This window comes from Leopardus geoffroyi, chromosome A1 (genome assembly GCF_018350155.1).
Source record: "Leopardus geoffroyi isolate Oge1 chromosome A1, O.geoffroyi_Oge1_pat1.0, whole genome shotgun sequence".
In the NCBI taxonomy this organism is placed as follows: domain Eukaryota; kingdom Metazoa; phylum Chordata; class Mammalia; order Carnivora; family Felidae; genus Leopardus; species Leopardus geoffroyi.
This window is the reverse complement of record NC_059326.1, coordinates 72,220,334-72,237,915: the sequence shown is the minus strand read 5'-3', so window position 1 is coordinate 72,237,915 and position 17,582 is coordinate 72,220,334. Positions and strand designations below refer to the sequence as shown.

The window sequence follows — 17,582 nt, the reverse complement described above, 5'->3', positions numbered from 1 at the left end:
GTCAGGAAACACTGAAATTTCCTAGGTAGACTCCATGGTACTTTAGTTAACAGAAGTTTTCTTAATAAATCCTCTGCTTGTTTAACAACAGGACACACAGCTGTGTTTTCAGGAGCACTGTTTCTTCTGTATATGTTACAAGATCTTTATTGCACCAAAAGTAGAACGTCAACTTTCATCTGCAATTTTATAGCGCATATTTGCCAATGAAATGCATCATTTACATCATGAAAATTTAATATGACTGACATTAGCAAAATCACTAATTAAGAAATAGGGCATAAATACTCCCAGAAACTTGACAGTCTGTTCTATGAAGAAAATTAATTCAGAAGTTTCCTATTTGCATAAACCTCCAGGTCTCATTTTCACAGCTGTTTGTTCTGTCAGCGAGATGGCTGCATTTCAAAATTATTTTAACATAATCGGTGGGAAGTATACCTTTCAACTAAAAATATCATGCTCCTCAAGAAAGACTGTTAGGGGAAAAATTTAAGTTCAGTCAGTTCATGTTGATTTTTTTTTTCCCTTAAGATAAATGTTTCCAACATGGGCACTTTAACATTTAAGTCATAAATGATTAACATATTTTTATTATTAAAACAAATTAAAATTCTGTAATTTTAGATTCTCATGCAAATGAAAACATTATGTCCTTTCCATGTGGAAAAATGTTAATGAGTGGAGTTTATTTTAGCAAAGAGGAGAAAATACTACAGATACCTATTTTCCATTAATCAGTTGAGCTTAACTTGCGGTTCTAGATACGTACCCGATACTATGTAAGACGAAGAAGGTAAAAATTTTAAATACTACAAAATTTTCAAAATTTATAAAAGTTGAATATTATACTGTTTGTTTTAGTAATTTAGATTGTGAAAAGAAGTCAGCAATTACTAGTTCTTCAGATTTATACTACCTGCAATATTCAAAAGGACAGCAGGAATTTTAAGACCAGCCTAGATACCTGGCCCCACCATTTGCTTTCCTGCAGGCCTTGATTAATCATGTAAGGCCCCTGCACTTCCGTACGGGGTATAATATGTACAGTAGTAATTCGCGGGGTTATTGCTCAAGTTCGTCTGCATAATGGACAATTAAATGCTTCAGGGGTTGTAAAGCACCATGTAAAATGTTAGTCATGACTCAGTATCTCTCCTTATGTCATTTTAAGGACAATTACCCTGAAAGAAATCCTAGGAGACTGTACAAATCCATGATTTTGGTCTGTATTGTCACTTATGGTCTTATATGTAAAAGTGAACCCAAGCATGGCCATTTGAAAGAAAAGAGATGTTTGGATACACCTCCAGACACTTTCAGGACTAGAAAAAGATTCACTGGCTTTTGCAAATGAGTTTCTGCCATCTTTCCTTTTACTCCTGAAATTATATTTAAGTGTAGGCTCTCCCGAAAGTAATTTGCTGCTGGCGTAGGCATCAGGTTCTGATGTCTGCTCTGCTTCTAATTACATTCAAGCTCATTTTGACATTTAAGGCCAATTACTTTAGTCTCGATTCAGTAAGGCTCTTCCATAGTGGTCTAAAATTTGACCAGTAAACAGGCTTTTCCCTCTCTCTCTTTTTATTCATTTAAATGGAATGCTTGGCAACAAGCACATTTTAGGAATTATAGAAATGAAATAAATAATGTGGGTTCGTTTTGGAAAAAAAAAGCAAAGAACTGCTTGGTCTTTTGGGACAGTATAAAAGGCAGTCACAGAATTGAAACCCCTGGTTTCAACTTTATTTCTTTCTAAATGACAAGGTATAAGGCATAATCATTTTACAGAGAGATTAATGTTTTAAATGTTTCGTTTCGTATTAACAACAAAGGGAATTGATTCCAACAGATCTCAAATTCCAAAAAGTTCATATATTGAGAGAGAGACATGCCTTCAAAACCTTTACCATTTAAAGGTCGCTAGCGACTAAACTCTCCAGACCAGGGCCCTACAACAAAATCCAGCCACTGTTCCATTTTGTTTTCAGATCCCAGTGTATGTGATAACATCGAGCACAGCACCTATTTTATTTAGCTCTCTATTATCAGTCCATTTGCTAACACCAGGATTTTTACTGTTTATTCAACAAATACTCAGATGAATCGACAGCACCAGAAGGTAATTTATCGGATCTATTAGGAACAAAACATTTACTGCAGCCTTTTCCTGTAATTTATAGGTAAGAGATAGTCTGGGAAAATGGGCTGGAAAATTTACTGTATGAAAACAAAGTTCTCCAATTGACTGCTAGTACCAATTAATAGATCATAAAATAGAGACACTTAGAGCTATAGAAGTTCTCTAGGGAATCATTTAGTTCAAAGATGAAACAAAATGATGCCATCAAAAATAACCACACTTTCGGAGCGCCTGGGTGGCGCAGTCGGTTAAGCGTCCGACTTCAGCCAGGTCACGATCTCGCGGTCCGGGAGTTCGAGCCCCGCATCAGGCTCTGGGCTGATGGCTCAGAGCCTGGAGCCTGTTTCCGATTCTGTGTCTCCCTCTCTCTCTGCCCCTCCCCCGTTCATGCTCTGTCTCTCTCTGTCCCAAAAATAAAATAAACGTTGAAAAAAATTAAAAAAAAAATAATAACCACACTTTCAAAATCATATATCTAAAAGGAAATATCTTCTTTTTCTTTATTTAAAAAAATTTTTTTTCTTTCACATTTATTTATTATTGAGAGACAGAGAGACACAGAGCATGAGCAGGGGAGGGGTAGAGAGAGGGGGAGACACAGAATCTGAAGTAGGCTCCAGGCTCTGAGCTGTCAGCACAGAGCCCGATGCGGGGCTCGAACTCACGTACTGTGAGATCATGACCTGAGCTGAAGTCAGTCGCTTAACCAATTGAGCCACCCAGGCACCCCAAAAAGGAAATATCTTCTAAAAAAATATGAATAGTTTATCCAATATAATATTAAGCTTTATAAAAATGGAATCATACTGTGTATGGCATAAAGAGTTTTAAGTCATAGAAACTGTATAGAAACTCTGAAATTTAAATGAGAGTAATTGAAGTTTTTCCTTGAAAGAGATTTTTTCATTTTTATTAATATTTCTTGTATGGTGCTTTCATGTTTTTAAGTACTCACACATACTTAATTTAGTTTGATTCTCAAAACAGTCTTCAGAGTGCTGCTATCATGCATTTGGGGAAGATGGGTATCAGGACGGCTAGGTGTTCTTTGCCTCACTGCTCTGCCGCTCACAGAAGGTCAAGGTCTTTATACTCAGTTCATGCAACTCCAATTTAAAAAGCACTCTTAGCTCCCCCATCTAGGAAGGTCATCTCTTGAGGGTGAGGGCAGAGATGAAGTGGATGTCGTTAATCAGGTGACAGATGACAAAAAGTTTGGGAAAGCTTGTGGCTGGTAATGGACTCACCAAAAACATGGAAAGGGCTTGCCAGACAGTGTTGAGGCCCCTTTGGAGGCCTGGGACAAGGGAGCCTGTCTTCCTCTGCTATAAGCCCCAACTTCAGAGCACATAGAGGGGTAAGCACAGCCATGAAAGGTCAGATTCACCTAGGAGTAGGCATTTTTCCTGAGAGTTTGCCAAAAAAGACAATCGGAGTTTGGAGAACTGGAAAAAGTGTAACTGAATTGATGGACCATCGACTTCCATCTAAACCATTAAAGAGGAATTGGAAGTAAAGAAATGGCTGCTGCCAGTGGCTTTAACGTTACAGCACTATGTTTTTACCCCAGATTTCAAACACACAGAGTTTGGAGTTATGGACAGCTTAGTATAGCCACAGTAAGTGGTGGCTCTTAGAACTTTAATTTACTCTAGGTTTTTAAGTACATTTAATGTCATCTTATTGTTTTTTTCCACCCCCCACCGAACTCTCCATAAGACCTCGATCTTTACAGTCATGATTTTGCCAGCCAACATGAGATAAGTCCAACATTTGTTATTGATTGAAGTCATTTTATTTATTTTTTTTTTTTAATTTTTTTTCAACGTTTATTTATTTTTGGGACAGAGAGAGACAGAGCATGAACGGGGGAGGGGCAGAGAGAGAGGGAGACACAGAATCGGAAACAGGCTCCAGGCTCTGAGCCATCAGCCCAGAGCCCGACGCGGGGCTCCAACTTCACGGACCTCGAGATCGTGACCTGGCTGAAGTCGGACGCTTAACCGACTGCGCCACCCAGGCGCCCCGATTGAAGTCATTTTAAATATTAAAGTTTTGAATAGTTAAGTTTTAAAGAAAAGAACTATACCACAAAATATTAAAGGATCATGATGCTAGTAGATTTTTTAGAGGATAAAACTCCTCTACCTATTACTGCTGTTTGAGTGGGGAAAAAAGAAACAAGGAGATTGAGGGGCGCCTGGGTGGCGCAGTCGGTTAAGCGTCCGACTTCAGCCAGGTCACGATCTCGCGGTCCGTGAGTTCGAGCCCCGCGTCGGGCTCTGGGCTGATGGCTCAGAGCCTGGAGCCTGCTTCTGATTCTGTGTCTCCCTCTCTCTCTGCCCCTCCCCCGTTCATGCTCTGTCTCTCTCTGTCCCAAAAATAAATAAACGTTGAAAAAAAAAATTTTTTTTTTAAATTTATAAAAAAAAAAAAAAAAAAAGAAACAAGGAGATTGAGTAGGTGACTAATTAAGGCAATTAAAACCAAAGGAGGTGTCACTTTTATACTCAGTGAATACATCAAGCCAAGTCTTCTATTTTAGGGCTGACTGGTAGTAAGACACAGCAGGGACACTCTCAATAAAAAGGTTGAGCCACTATATAAGTTGTCAAGTGGATTTCATTTTGAAAGCACATCTATTGTAGAGAAAGAGTTCCCGAAACCAGCTGGAGCTAGAGAAAGTAGATGCAAATTATATTGTAAAATGAAAGCTGTATGTCAATATGGGTTGTATTCTTCACCACATTTAAAATTTTTTAAAGTGTCTATTTTTTAAAATAAGATGAATATCTGTTTTACATGTATTTGAATACAAAAGATAAAAGGCATGTTAAGTGAAAAGCAATTTTTCTGTCCACACAAAAACCTGTATGAGGATGTTCACAGCAGCATTATTCATAATGGCCAAAAAGGTGGAAACAACCCAAATATACATCAACTAATGAGTAGATAAAATGTGGTATGTCCTTATAATGAAATATCAATTGGCAATAAAGGGAATACAGTGCTGATGCATACTACAACATGCATGAACCCTGACCACGGATTGTATGATGGAGATGTTGAGAACCGGCAAATCCAGAGAGACAGAAAGTATAGTGGTTTCTGAAGGCTGCAGGAGGGAGAAATGGGGAGTGATTGCTCATGGGCACATAGTTTTTGAGGGGAGGGGGAGGTAATGAACTGTTCTTAAATTAGGGGTAATGTCATACAACTCTGTGAATAAACTAAAAACACTTAATTGTAGACTTTAAAAGATGAATTTTATGGTACACAAAATATAATATATCTCAGTAAAGCTATTACTTTAAGAAGTTCAAATTGAGTATCTACCCCCCTACTTCCTCCGCATTCTGTCCTCTACATTCCAGTCCTCAGAGTACCGAGTTTATTTTATAGGCTTTCAAGCATTTTGAGGCCCACAAGAACACATCTAGTTTGTATATTACAAATGGGATCATACTGTATATTCTGCTCGATATATGTTAACTAAAACCTGAGGTGTTTACCCATCCTACTTTTTAAAAATATTTAATTATTGTTTGACCTAAATTTATATTCACACCTACTCAAAACCCAAAACATGCACTGGGGCATCAAGTTATCAAAGGGCATCCACGATATGCTTTTGAAAGGGTTATGAACTGCTTTGCAAGGCCCGGACAAAGACTTGTAGCCTGTTTATTTCAGCATAGGGTGATATCCTTGCTTTGCTGTCTCACCTAACTCTAGGTAGGTCTGTCAGAAAGATCAAGGGATCCCTGGGACCTTGAGAGAGAAAAGGATGTCTTGTCATTGATAAACCTATCTCTGCAACCAACAGTGTGGCATGGGCCCTTGGTGGCCCTGGTGGCAGCTGGTCTAGGAGACATTGTTCACCCCATCTGTGATTGACATTCAAGGGCATTAGTTGGAACAAAAGAGAAGTTATAAAAATACTTTCTTATTCCTCCCTCTTTGGTCTTATTTTTATTCAAGTTCCCCAGTCTCAGTTTATGACAGGAAAGTATAGCTCCAAAATGTAGGGCTACTTACAGGGAAACTATTAGCTGTGTTAGTAGTAATATCAGGGAATATTGAGAATAAATGTGGAACTGAGACCAAGAACCACGGTGAGATTTAGCAGGATTTCCTCACAGGTTGGATGCAGAAACCAAAAGTGTCTGTGAGGTCATTGGCCTGAGTAACTTGGAGAATGAGCTGATATTTCCTGAGATGGGAAGGAGACAGAGGGAACAGGTTTGGGGAATAGAGCATGAAGGGTTTGATGTGGAACATCTAATGCTTGAGATTCCTGTCTGATAGACATTCAAGTGGAGAAGCAGAGTCGATTCCGGATGTGAGGCTAAAGCCATCAGTATATAGATGGTATTTAAAGCATTGGGATGAGTGAGTTGAACTAGTTAGTAAGTGTTGAGAGGCACAAAAGAGATCTGAGGACTGAGCCCTGAGGCTCTGCAGCATTTAGAGGTTACGTGAGAAGATGCCAACAAAGGAGACTGAGAAGGGCTGATGGTGAACTTTGTGTCTCTCTCCTGCAGTGCTCAGGACATTCAGTGACTCCAGGACCCTGTTCTCTATGCTTAGACGTGTTTTCTCCTGCATCACCCCTGGAACAGCTCTCCTCATCACAGTCCTGCCTTGTGGCTTTCTCCCCCTGCTCTGGTCCCACCCTTTGTTTTATTCCCACACACCTGAGGGATATGATGCACTCCGATTAGAAAAAGGTGGTCACTGAGCTGGTGATCTTCAAGACCTTCCTTCTCCATTTGGTGAATATCATTGCCATGTCTACTCAGTGTGTTTTCTTTCCCTCTTAATTCCTGTTCATTCGGAGACGTTTGCTTCCTTGTTTTATCAACATACTCATAACTCTGACTTTTTAATGATCCCTCTTGTTCCTACTGACCTGCACAGCTTGTCTTCAGTTGTTCACCTCCAGATGCTACTGCCAGTATTGTGATTTTTCTCTGTACCTTCCGCTAGAGGTTCATTAGAGATGTTTTTGATTGGTTTAGTTCTTCCCTGATGGAGCAGAGTTGTTTGTTCCTGATCACCTCAAAGGCCATTCTTTAGTTAACTGCTCATCCCCGATCCAGTTAGTACCTCCAGGCACCTTCAGTATGAACAGGGCCTGACCTGTATAGTGGTGTTTAACATGTAATTGTGTCATTTAAAAAAAAAAAAGTAAGAGGACTTGTAAACAAAGTTGTTTACCCCTATTTACATCTGTAGGTTTGGACTTGAGGAGTAAAATCGCAAAACCACAGACCCTCTGTCCCTAAAACCTAAGGAAACAAATGAAACAGCTAATTATCAGCCTGAAAAAATTATACAGCAACAACCACACAAAGGCAAAGCCACAGTTTCATACCATTATCTTTGAATAGCAGCTACTAAGAAGGAGGGAGGAAAGCTGGGAGAAAGAGAGAGAGAGTCAAAGAGGGAGGATTCACTCTTGAGGCTCATGCCTTAAGCCTGTTTTCCAGACACCGAGAAGAAAATAAATTGGAAAAGCAAATCTTAAAACACATCCTCCTCTCCTTCTGTTTGAGGAGACTTGACCATGGAAGCATGCACAAGCCTGAAAAAAGACGAGAAACCCCCCAGTGTAGAAGTGACTTGTTCCAGCCCTTTTACGAGAGGCAAAATAAACTGCTAGATCACACCATTTTATTTTTCCAAGACAGAAAGAAAGCTTGAGAGTGAAAGCAAAATAATCATGATTTCCAGAAACGAATTGTCTCCCATGATAAACAAAAATTTAGCATAGTGAGAGTGTGAGGAGAAAAGAAGAAAACAGAAGCCACAAGGGGACAGGCGGCCCTGGGAGCAAGAGCCCCTCTTGTATTCTTTCTCCTCACAGAGAACCCAAAATGGCAGAATCAGCCTGTCTGTCCTCCCCTGGAGCCAGTGCTGGGAGAGTGAGGTCTGGAAGAGCCCATGATCTGAGGATGCGAACACCAGAGACTGACGGGCTCTGGCAGCAATAAGGATTTCTGAATAACTGAACTGAAGAAATACCTGAAGCCTGATCTTTCGAGCATGACTTCCCATAACCTAGCTAATACTTCTGTCCCTGCAAACCCCTCTTCTCATACTGAGAAATCAAAGCAGAGAAGAAAACCCAGCTGACATTGAAACAGGACTCACAACCAGGCATGAGATTTGGGGTCACTTTCTGACACCGTAATAGAACAAAAGATCTAGACAAGAAAGTTAATTGTATTTCAGAAGGACAGATATCATATGTTTTCACTCATATGTGGATCTTGAGAAACTTAACAGAAGACCATGGAGGAAGGGAAGAGAAATAATTTCAAACAGAGAGGGAGGAAGGCAAACCGTAAGAGACTCTTAAATATAGAGAACAAACAGGGTGGATGGGGGGTGGGGGAGAGGGGAAAATGGGTGATGGGCATTGAGGAGGGCACTTGTTGGGATGAGCACTGGGTGTTGTATGTAAGCAATGAACCATGGAAATTGACCCCCAAAAACCAAGAACACACTTTACACAGTGTATGTTAGCCATTTGGACAATAAATTATATTTAAAAAAGAATAAGAAGAAAGTTCAAAGCAAAGATTCTGACCACCATGGAGCAAATCTAGAAAGCAATTAGTCCACATTAAAACAGGTGATAAGAAGACTCCAAGAAAAATATCCGAGAGCAAGAATCCAATGGTTTTGGAGTAACAGAAGGTTTTGGGAAGAACATCTACAGCAGCATAAGAGTAGAATTTATTCCAAACAATAGATAAAATTCATGAGAATTTGGAAAGTATAGGAAATAGAAGGGGGGGAGGTATGTATTTCTTTTTCCAACAAAATCTGTCAAAACCAATCAGAAAATCTCAACCAAACAAAACTAAACTTAACTGAAAATTGTGTAAGAAAGCAAAGATTCAAATAAAATGCATGAAACTAAGTCAGATTCTGAGCAATTGGTGGAAAGTGAGAAAGGGAGCATTTACCTGGAGCATTGACCTTCTGGTACCGTATACCTCGTAATACTGGAGCCCTGGAGGAGGAAGTAAGATCTGAGAGCATTACCCGACTCAACAGTGAACAATATTTTTATAGTCAACTTATAGTTTATCAATCTGTTGATTATAAATGTACTGGCAAGCATGAAAGACCAGTTAGGACTAAAAAGTGTGCTTAGGCATACAGCTGTAGTCTGCAGTTTATCATCCATTAAGAAACTCATCATCAGGTTTCTTTACTATACAGTATTTTAATGATATGACATCACCTTGATTAAGCTTTTGAAAGGTAATATTAATTAGCTTAACAAGAAGTGTGTGGAAACTACGTAAGTAGAAATATTTTCTCAGAATCATGAATAAAAAGTTAATAAATTGAAAGGTAAACATTTCTATGAGATTGGAGAATATTAGTTTTTCTTAGATTAATGTAATCTCAACAAATAAAACAAGAGGATGTTTTGAGGAGTTAATACGTAAAAGTAAATAAGAGAATTCTGAAAACAGAAGTTTATGGGGAACAGCTAGGAACCCTAGCTTTTTAAATTCATTACGATGTTTTAAATTCATTAATCAAATTATTAATTCGTTTTAATCATTATTAAAGTGAATGTACAGTTGTTAGGCAATTTGGAGTGAGATAGATGGATGGAAAAGAATAAAAATTTAGAAATAGAGCTGAAATTGTCTGAGTATTCAGTTTATGATAAGAGGTATTTCAGATTAGTGACGAAAAGATAAATTTTTTTCAATTATATTTGCTGAGTCAGCTGATCATCTATTAAAAGAAAAAATAAGATTAATTCTTATCTCACTTCTTATACCAAAATAAATTCCAGATACAAACTGATTTAAATGTGACTTCTGGTTAAGCATGTTAAACATAATAAACTAAAACTACTTCATAAAAGTATGGGTACATTTACGTCCAATCATCCAGTGAGAGAAGTTTTTTACCTTCGATAAAAGAATAGCAAATTAGACCACATAGAAATGTAAAATTTATGTTCACAAAAATACCACAAATGGATTGAGGAAAATACTTTAAACATATATAACAGATAAAAGATCCATTTTCTTAATTTATAAAGAGCTGGTAGAAGCCATTAAAGAGGGACAAGAGGTCAACAGGATAGGAAAATGACGTTAAGTAGAGGCAAGGAGCTCAGAGAAAACAACTTCCTCCAGCCCTTTGTTCATGGCCCCCTTCTTCCCCATTTAAGCCCTTCTCATTTTCATCATGACAATCACTTGCCATCATTTTCCCCAAACAGTTCTTGCCTCACCCAAGAGGAGTACGTTGATACTTCTAACTGGCTCATGATAGCTTTACCACAATTCTCTTATATACCATGTTTTCCCTTTTGCCTTTTCTTACAGTTGGTCATTTTCATCTTTTTCTCTACTCTTGATTATAAATTTCTCAGTAGAAGAAACTGTGTCTTCCTCATCTCAGTCCCCAACACATCAAGCCTTCAGTAACCACTAATAACCCACATTTAAATAAATACACTAAGCAGCCTCTTCAAGGGACACGCATTCCGTGGACAATATAAATATAAGTAAGTGTACTTGAGTCACATCTCCAACAGTCGTTGGGATTTAATTTCTGGATAAGATTTCAACAAAACTGACATAGCAGCCTTCATGCCAGGCACAAATTAATTTTCAGCCCGTAATTGAAATATTTCATGGCGCTACTTTTTGTTGGTTTATTCAAGGAAGCAGCTGGAAACACATGAATCGCGTTGTAACAAAGCATTGCTCTCAAATATAATTCACAGCATCTTACAACATGCACTTTCAGGTGGCTGAGCTGTGCAGAAAGGAGATTTTTTTTTCTTCTGAGACTCTGAAAAGAGTGGAAGATAACCCCTGTGTTCTTGCCCACATTGCTTATCTGCCAGCAACAGGTTACAATCCCATTGCTCCATGTTCCCAAACATTTACTGAATGTATAATAGCTGAGTATTCATGAAAGCTAATGTAGTGGATGAAAACAAATTAATTTGGTTAGTGCCCAAGGCAGTTGAAAGGTACACCTGCATTTTTTGGTCTCTAGGTACCAAGAATAAATGTTGGATTTAATCACAAGCTGGCCTGTCATTTTGGGGGAAAGGAATTCATGTCGGGTGAAATTCTGTTTATACTGGTAGATGTGTTGACTCTTCCCCTTGTGCTGTTGAGTCTTGAGGATGTACACACACTTTCACATTGGTGACGTCTTCATTGAAGAAAATACAGCAGTCTGATATTTTTATGTGAATTGTCTTTGAAATTTGTGTTCCTTGTCTTTGGATGTAATAAATATGTGACAGAAACACACACAGAGGGAAAAAGTAATGTCCTCAATAAGTTTTGGCATTCTTAAGAAGTTAAATGACGCACTGCAAAATCTGAAGCATTTTTCGGATGAGTTAGGACGAATATTCTCTTAGACGCCCTGGCAAAGAAAGTATTATATTGTCTGTCCTTGGCGATGCTGAGTTCAAGCATCAATAAGAGCCTACTTCATGCTTACATGAACAAAACACGTTGTAGGTAATGAGGTTATAAAAAATTAACTCAAGGAGATGTTAAGTGTTTCACATATAGACAAAGGATAGGTGGAAAAACTTATCTCCTAGTAAAAGAATCACTTACCAATTAATTGCTCCTTTGTTCAAATGGGTCCGCTATGTGCTGGGCATTGAATGTCGTACTTCTAAAACAGTTAAAATTTAAGTGTCCCTAGGAAAGGAAACTGCTAAGAGTGTGTACTGTGTGGGGGGCAGCCTGGAAACTAGTAGATTCAAGACCTCACTGAACATGGACTGCAATGCTTGGAAAAGAACTTACTTTGGAGTCATAATGACTCAGTGGTACTTGTTACTGCCACACATTAATAGAGTGACTTTGAGCTAATCACCAATCATCTTTAAGCCTCATTTTCCTTATCTTCTAAAAAAAAAAAAAAGGACAGAGTAGATTTTCTGTAGGGTTCATTTTGTCTCTAAGATCCTATCAGTGTAACAGGGCTTTTTATCTTGGGCCTGTCCATGTTTGTATTATCCTGGACCTTATTTCTTGGAATCTGAGAATCCAATTTACATCTTCATTGTACTAAAGCCTATAAAGACATTTTTAAAGAGTCACTGGATTACAATTGTCACTTTCTCCAGACATCATCATCATCATAATAAATCCTCATTAAGAAGCATTTATTGTTCACTAATGTATGTAAGATACACGAGTCAGAGATGTACATATAATCATATATTTAATAAGAAAAACTTGTAAGAATAGAACTAGCCAAAGTCTTTGCAGAGAAAGTATGAGTCTTTTAGCTTGGCTAGATTTTGTGGGAATGCTCTATTTTATTTATTTATTCATTTTTTTTTTATTTATTTAGGTCTTGGCCTCTTTCATGGTCTTGAGTATGCACCCTGAAAATAATAAATAAAATCATGAAACTATGTTTGTCTTTATTAAGTCTCTTGGTATGGTAATACCATTTAGAAATGTTTCTTTTTTAATGAGTCTTGTGTTTTTAATATAACTGAAATAATTTGATGGATGGGTACTATAAAAGTAAAATCAAGGCTATTATTCTCATATGCCTGTAGACAATCAAATGCAATTCGCTGTTGCACTTAGCAACAGAAAAAAAATACATTTATTTGTAGGAAATGTTCAGCAACTCGTTAGCTTGCTTAGAGGAAAAAAAAAGTCAAATAAAAAGATGTCTTTTTATTTTATTTTATTTTCTCAACAGTGTTTACCACCAACAAGGCTAATATTAATTCAGGGTAATTATTATTAATAATAATTCAGGGTGATTATTTTAGTTTTCCACACTGAATAGTTAGATATCAGGCTTTAAGGATCTTTAATTCTCAGCTCTTTCCCCTCTGTGGAATTAAGGCTGTTCTCCCAATCAATCAGATAAAAATCAATAATATTGAGATCGAAGTCCTCAAACACCACAAACTAGTTTTAAACTGCATGCAAGCCTGAACTGGTGTTTAATGCCTCCATTCTCTTCCTCCATAGGCGTTTATGTCCATGTTCCAGATCCTCACCCAGGAAGGATGGGTAGACGTAATGGACCAAACCCTAAATGCTGTGGGACACATGTGGGCACCTGTGGTAGCCATCTATTTCATTCTCTATCACCTCTTTGCCACTCTGGTGAGTTTAGCATTTCTTGTCAATTATATCTTAGTACCGTAGTGGGGTAAGCATCAACCGGTTTCTGTGGCCTCTTTTCAATGTCAAAACGAGAGTCAGAGAACCAGTGTAAAGTAATCCGGCCACATGAGGTCTCTTCCAGTCTAAATTTCTATGACTCCAACTGCTTGAGGAACTAGATTCCAAATTTGAGTAAGAGGAGGGCTCCATCCGATACGCCAGTGTCTGCCTGAGGGAACACGAGATAAAACATAATGGAAATCCCGTATTCAAGTACATGGTTAACCATCTCTAAGTGTTCCCAGAACTATGTCATTATTATTGCTGCTGCTATTATTGTTATTTATCAGGTAGGGACACACTCTTTAGTTTCACTACTTCCATTCCAAAGCTGAGATTAAACTGAAGACCTTGACCCTAGGGTGCAGTTAGAAGTCAGCTCTGTGTTTCTGGGCTGTGTGGCTGAAAGAAACACATGGGAAAAATTAAAACACTGAGTCACAAATATTGCAAAAAGCATCATGAAAACAAAATACCAAAACCCGGGAAAAGTTGACTTCTATCACACAAGGAGAATTTTCTTTTCAATGCATGTGCATTAAACAGAAAGAAAAAGGTTGTGAAATATGGCCTTGATATAGTAAGGGATGTAATTCTCAGATCTTTCTAATGGCCAAAGTACATCCCCTTATAATAAATGTGTGTATATTTAAGAAGCAAACTTAAGATCTATTATGTTAAAAGTTCTAGTGTAAGGACCCAAAATGTTATCCTTTATCAGAAACACATGAAATTAAAAAAACAAAAAACAAAAAGCCCTGCTGTTGCAAAAAAGCAGAATGTTTCATAATTTCATTCCTAATATTTGGAACAACCAAGGTAGGCAGTGTTCCCGCTTTACAGATGATGAAACTGAGGCTCAGAGGAGTTAAGTAACACACGCAACATCATGTACAGTGTAAATGCTAGACCCAGGATGTTCCCATGTCTTCCTGGTCTCATAGCCTGTGGTCAGGCAGCTACGTTGTTATTTCCTACAATTGTGAAGTTTAGCATTATCACTGAAAATGTCTTCCTGGAATCAAACCTCTCTCCAAGAGTCACTAAAATAAGACAAATTACAGATGGGCACTAAGATTCCTTCCAATTCTAAATGTGAACTAAATAGGTGCTTCAGAAACTAGATGTGTTCAAGGTTGCATTTGCTATAGGCAGAACCTTTCTTTTGAAAGGGAGCACATAGGTCAAAGAGTGTATAGGGATACATTGTTACATGGTGTAACATTTTAGGTTCAAACTGTAGAACCACATAGAAATAGTTTTGGCATTTTTTACATGTGGTGACTTTTAAAATATGCACAAAAGGAAAGAACCTTCTGCAGAAGGAATGGAGGCCTGGTTTCCAGAGCCAAATCTGCCTGCGCCTCATGACATTGGCCCTGAGGGCTTTGCATCCTGTCTTCTGGGACCTTTAAGTTTATCTCATTCATCCATCCATCCATTCATTCATCCATCCACACACCCATTTGTCAATTCAACTAATGTTTATTAAGTACCTACTCTGTTTAAGTTTCTTTATAACTATGGAATAGCTTGGAGACTATTGATCATAGTTAAAGGTAGGATAGATATGATTGAAATCATCTATGTATAGTAATAATCTAATTGTTCTTCTATTAAAACAATATATTTGTTTGCTATCCTCATGGCAGATGTTTCACACAAATTTGATCCTTTAGTGAAAGTCTCACACAATACGAAAGCAAGAAGAAAAATGATTCGGCCTAGTAAACTGTTTATACCAAACCAATTTTTTTTTTTTTTCAAAAATTGAACTACAGAGATCACTAAGTACTAAGATCACTGAGATAATGAAATAAAATACTGAATCTTGTATGTAGACTTCTTGGGCAGTCTGAATTTTCCTTATGGGGCCAAAAACATACCATCAACAGTGGAACACTGAGGCACTTCCAAGGACTTCCGAGGTTCACCTGCACCCCTGGGAATCCACAGAGCACATCTGGAAAACCCATATGTAACTCTGCTGCTTGAAGTATCTGCCCAAAATATTTATTATAATTTTTCCATTGTGATTTTCAAAAAGTGGTTCTAAGTTAAAACTATAAATTGAAACAGTTTCTTCTTTTATTCATTATCTTTCTCAAATCTGTAAAGCAATGAGGGCATTTTGGTAAATCAGGTGCGAAAGTACAACCTTCGAAGTCTAGATTCAAGTTTTAGCTCCACTGGTCACTGGATGTGTGACTTGGGAAGAATCAGACTTCTCTTACCTCTCTGTTGTGTTGTATCTGAAAATGAGGGTAACGATGCCCCACATACCTACTTTCCAAGATGCCATCTACATGGGAGCTGTATTTTGGGGGATGTTTTAGCCATGGGATAAGAGGGCGATCACAGCTATCACCAACACTGAGTTTAGATAAGATGTTGTGTGCATTTAAAGCTATACATTAATAAAGGCTAAACATTTAATATGTTCAGATGCTTTTAATTTATAGAAGTAAAGTATTACTGATCAATTTAAAGCATCTGATGCCCATTCCTAGACCAAGTCCTTCTCTGCCTTAATGTTTCCTTCTTCTGCCACACCATGTCTCCCAGATAACGACTGGGATGTATTTGGTATGAATCTATCGTCCAGTTTTAAATAATATTTTGCTGGATTTAACATGCTATTAACTATAGGAAGACTCTTATTTTGGCTAACATTAACAAGAAACAACAATTAAACCAAACACACATAGATAAGTTGCATGCCAGTTTTAGACTGTTGAAATGTAAAAATAAACGTGTGTCTAAAAATCCATGAAATGAAGTAGTTTCCCACATATATATGTATCCATCAAAAATATGTAATGTTTTAAATTTAAGGTTATAACCTACAAACAGTTTATACCATTAATTTTTAAGATTTATATTAATTTTCCAGTTGAGAAGCTATGCTCCAGTGCCCTGATGGCTGTCCCTGGGAGGCATGTCCCTGTACACTCTTCTCACTGCTATGGCCACACAGCATGCTGAGGCCAAGTCATATTTGATCATTGTTTCTCTCCTTAAGATCATTAGTAGCAGCAATTTTCAGGGTAAATGGGATCAAACTCCACACACATTCCCCAAATACTGTTTTTGAAATCTTTTTATCCTAATGTACATAAAGTTCATTAGTATATATAATCATGAATATATGGAATATGACTGACTGTCATATTTGTTTATCAGTCCTTCCTGGTGGATATTTAAGTTGTATTCCAATGTTTTGCCCTCACAATGTTGCAACTAATACGTGTATACATTGTGTCCACTTGTGTGAGTGTTTCTCTAGGTTATATGCCAGAAAATAGAACTCCAGATCCTGGATCCTGCCCAGATGGCTCTATAGCATCGGTCTGCAAGCCCATATATCAAATCTGGCCCACAGGCTTTATTTATACAGCCCTTGAGCAATTCACAGGAGTGGTTTGTGCATTTTAAAATTACTATATAAGTACGCATAGAACATCATCAGTGTTGCCTCTCGGCCCTCAAAACCTAAAATATTCACTGTAGGGACCTGACACTTGCTGAGCCCTGTTCAATGGGCAAGCTATACTAGCTCACCCTCCCAAGTGCCACAGTTGAGAACCCCATGTTCTTCCTTCCTCATGTATAGTTGACGTGGTTAGGCTTAAGATTATGACAGTCTGATGAGTTGGATGGTAGTATCACTTGGCCTTTAGCTTGCATTTTTGCATTTCAGTAGTTGTTGATAAGGGAGCACTTCTTCATATGCTTACTGGCCATGTTTGTGACCCACCCAATCATATTGTAAGCTTTACCTATTTTTCTAAAAGCTAGTTGGTCTTTTTAGAATGCATTTGTCGGAGTACTACATATCCTGTGGGATAGTAGTCCCGTGACTGCTGTAGGAGTTGCAAATTTCCTCTGTTAGGCAGCATTTTGTTATTTCAATTTGTCTCTGATGGCTTTTGACATTATATTTTGACATGGTCAAAACCATCCGTTTTTCACTTACGGTCAATATTTATTCTGGATTCATGCTTAGGAAATTCTTTCCCACCCTGATGTGGGAAAAATATTCTCCTCTGTCTTCTAATTGTTTTAAATTTCTGGTCTTTAAGGAATCTTAACGTACTGCTTGTATATAGTGTGAGCCAGATAAAATACATTGCTGCAAGAAAACTCAAAGGTTTTTCTTAACCAGATTTATGTGAAGTGTTTTAAGCTTTGAGATATTTGGTTGGGTTCTCTGATTATGA

At 37.8% G+C, this 17,582-nt stretch overlaps 1 protein-coding gene across 5 annotated transcripts in view; it reads left to right on the top strand.

Annotated features, from left to right (window-relative positions):
* The window catches only part of NALCN (sodium leak channel, non-selective), a 320,527-nt gene that overhangs the window by 176,134 nt on the left and 126,811 nt on the right, over positions 1-17,582 (top strand). For all 5 annotated transcript variants that reach the window (XM_045481393.1, XM_045481373.1, XM_045481362.1 and 2 more), the window contains one exon: positions 13,165-13,302. In XM_045481393.1, coding sequence (XP_045337349.1) covers positions 13,165-13,302 — 138 coding nt within the window. The remainder of the gene's footprint in view (positions 1-13,164; positions 13,303-17,582) is intronic.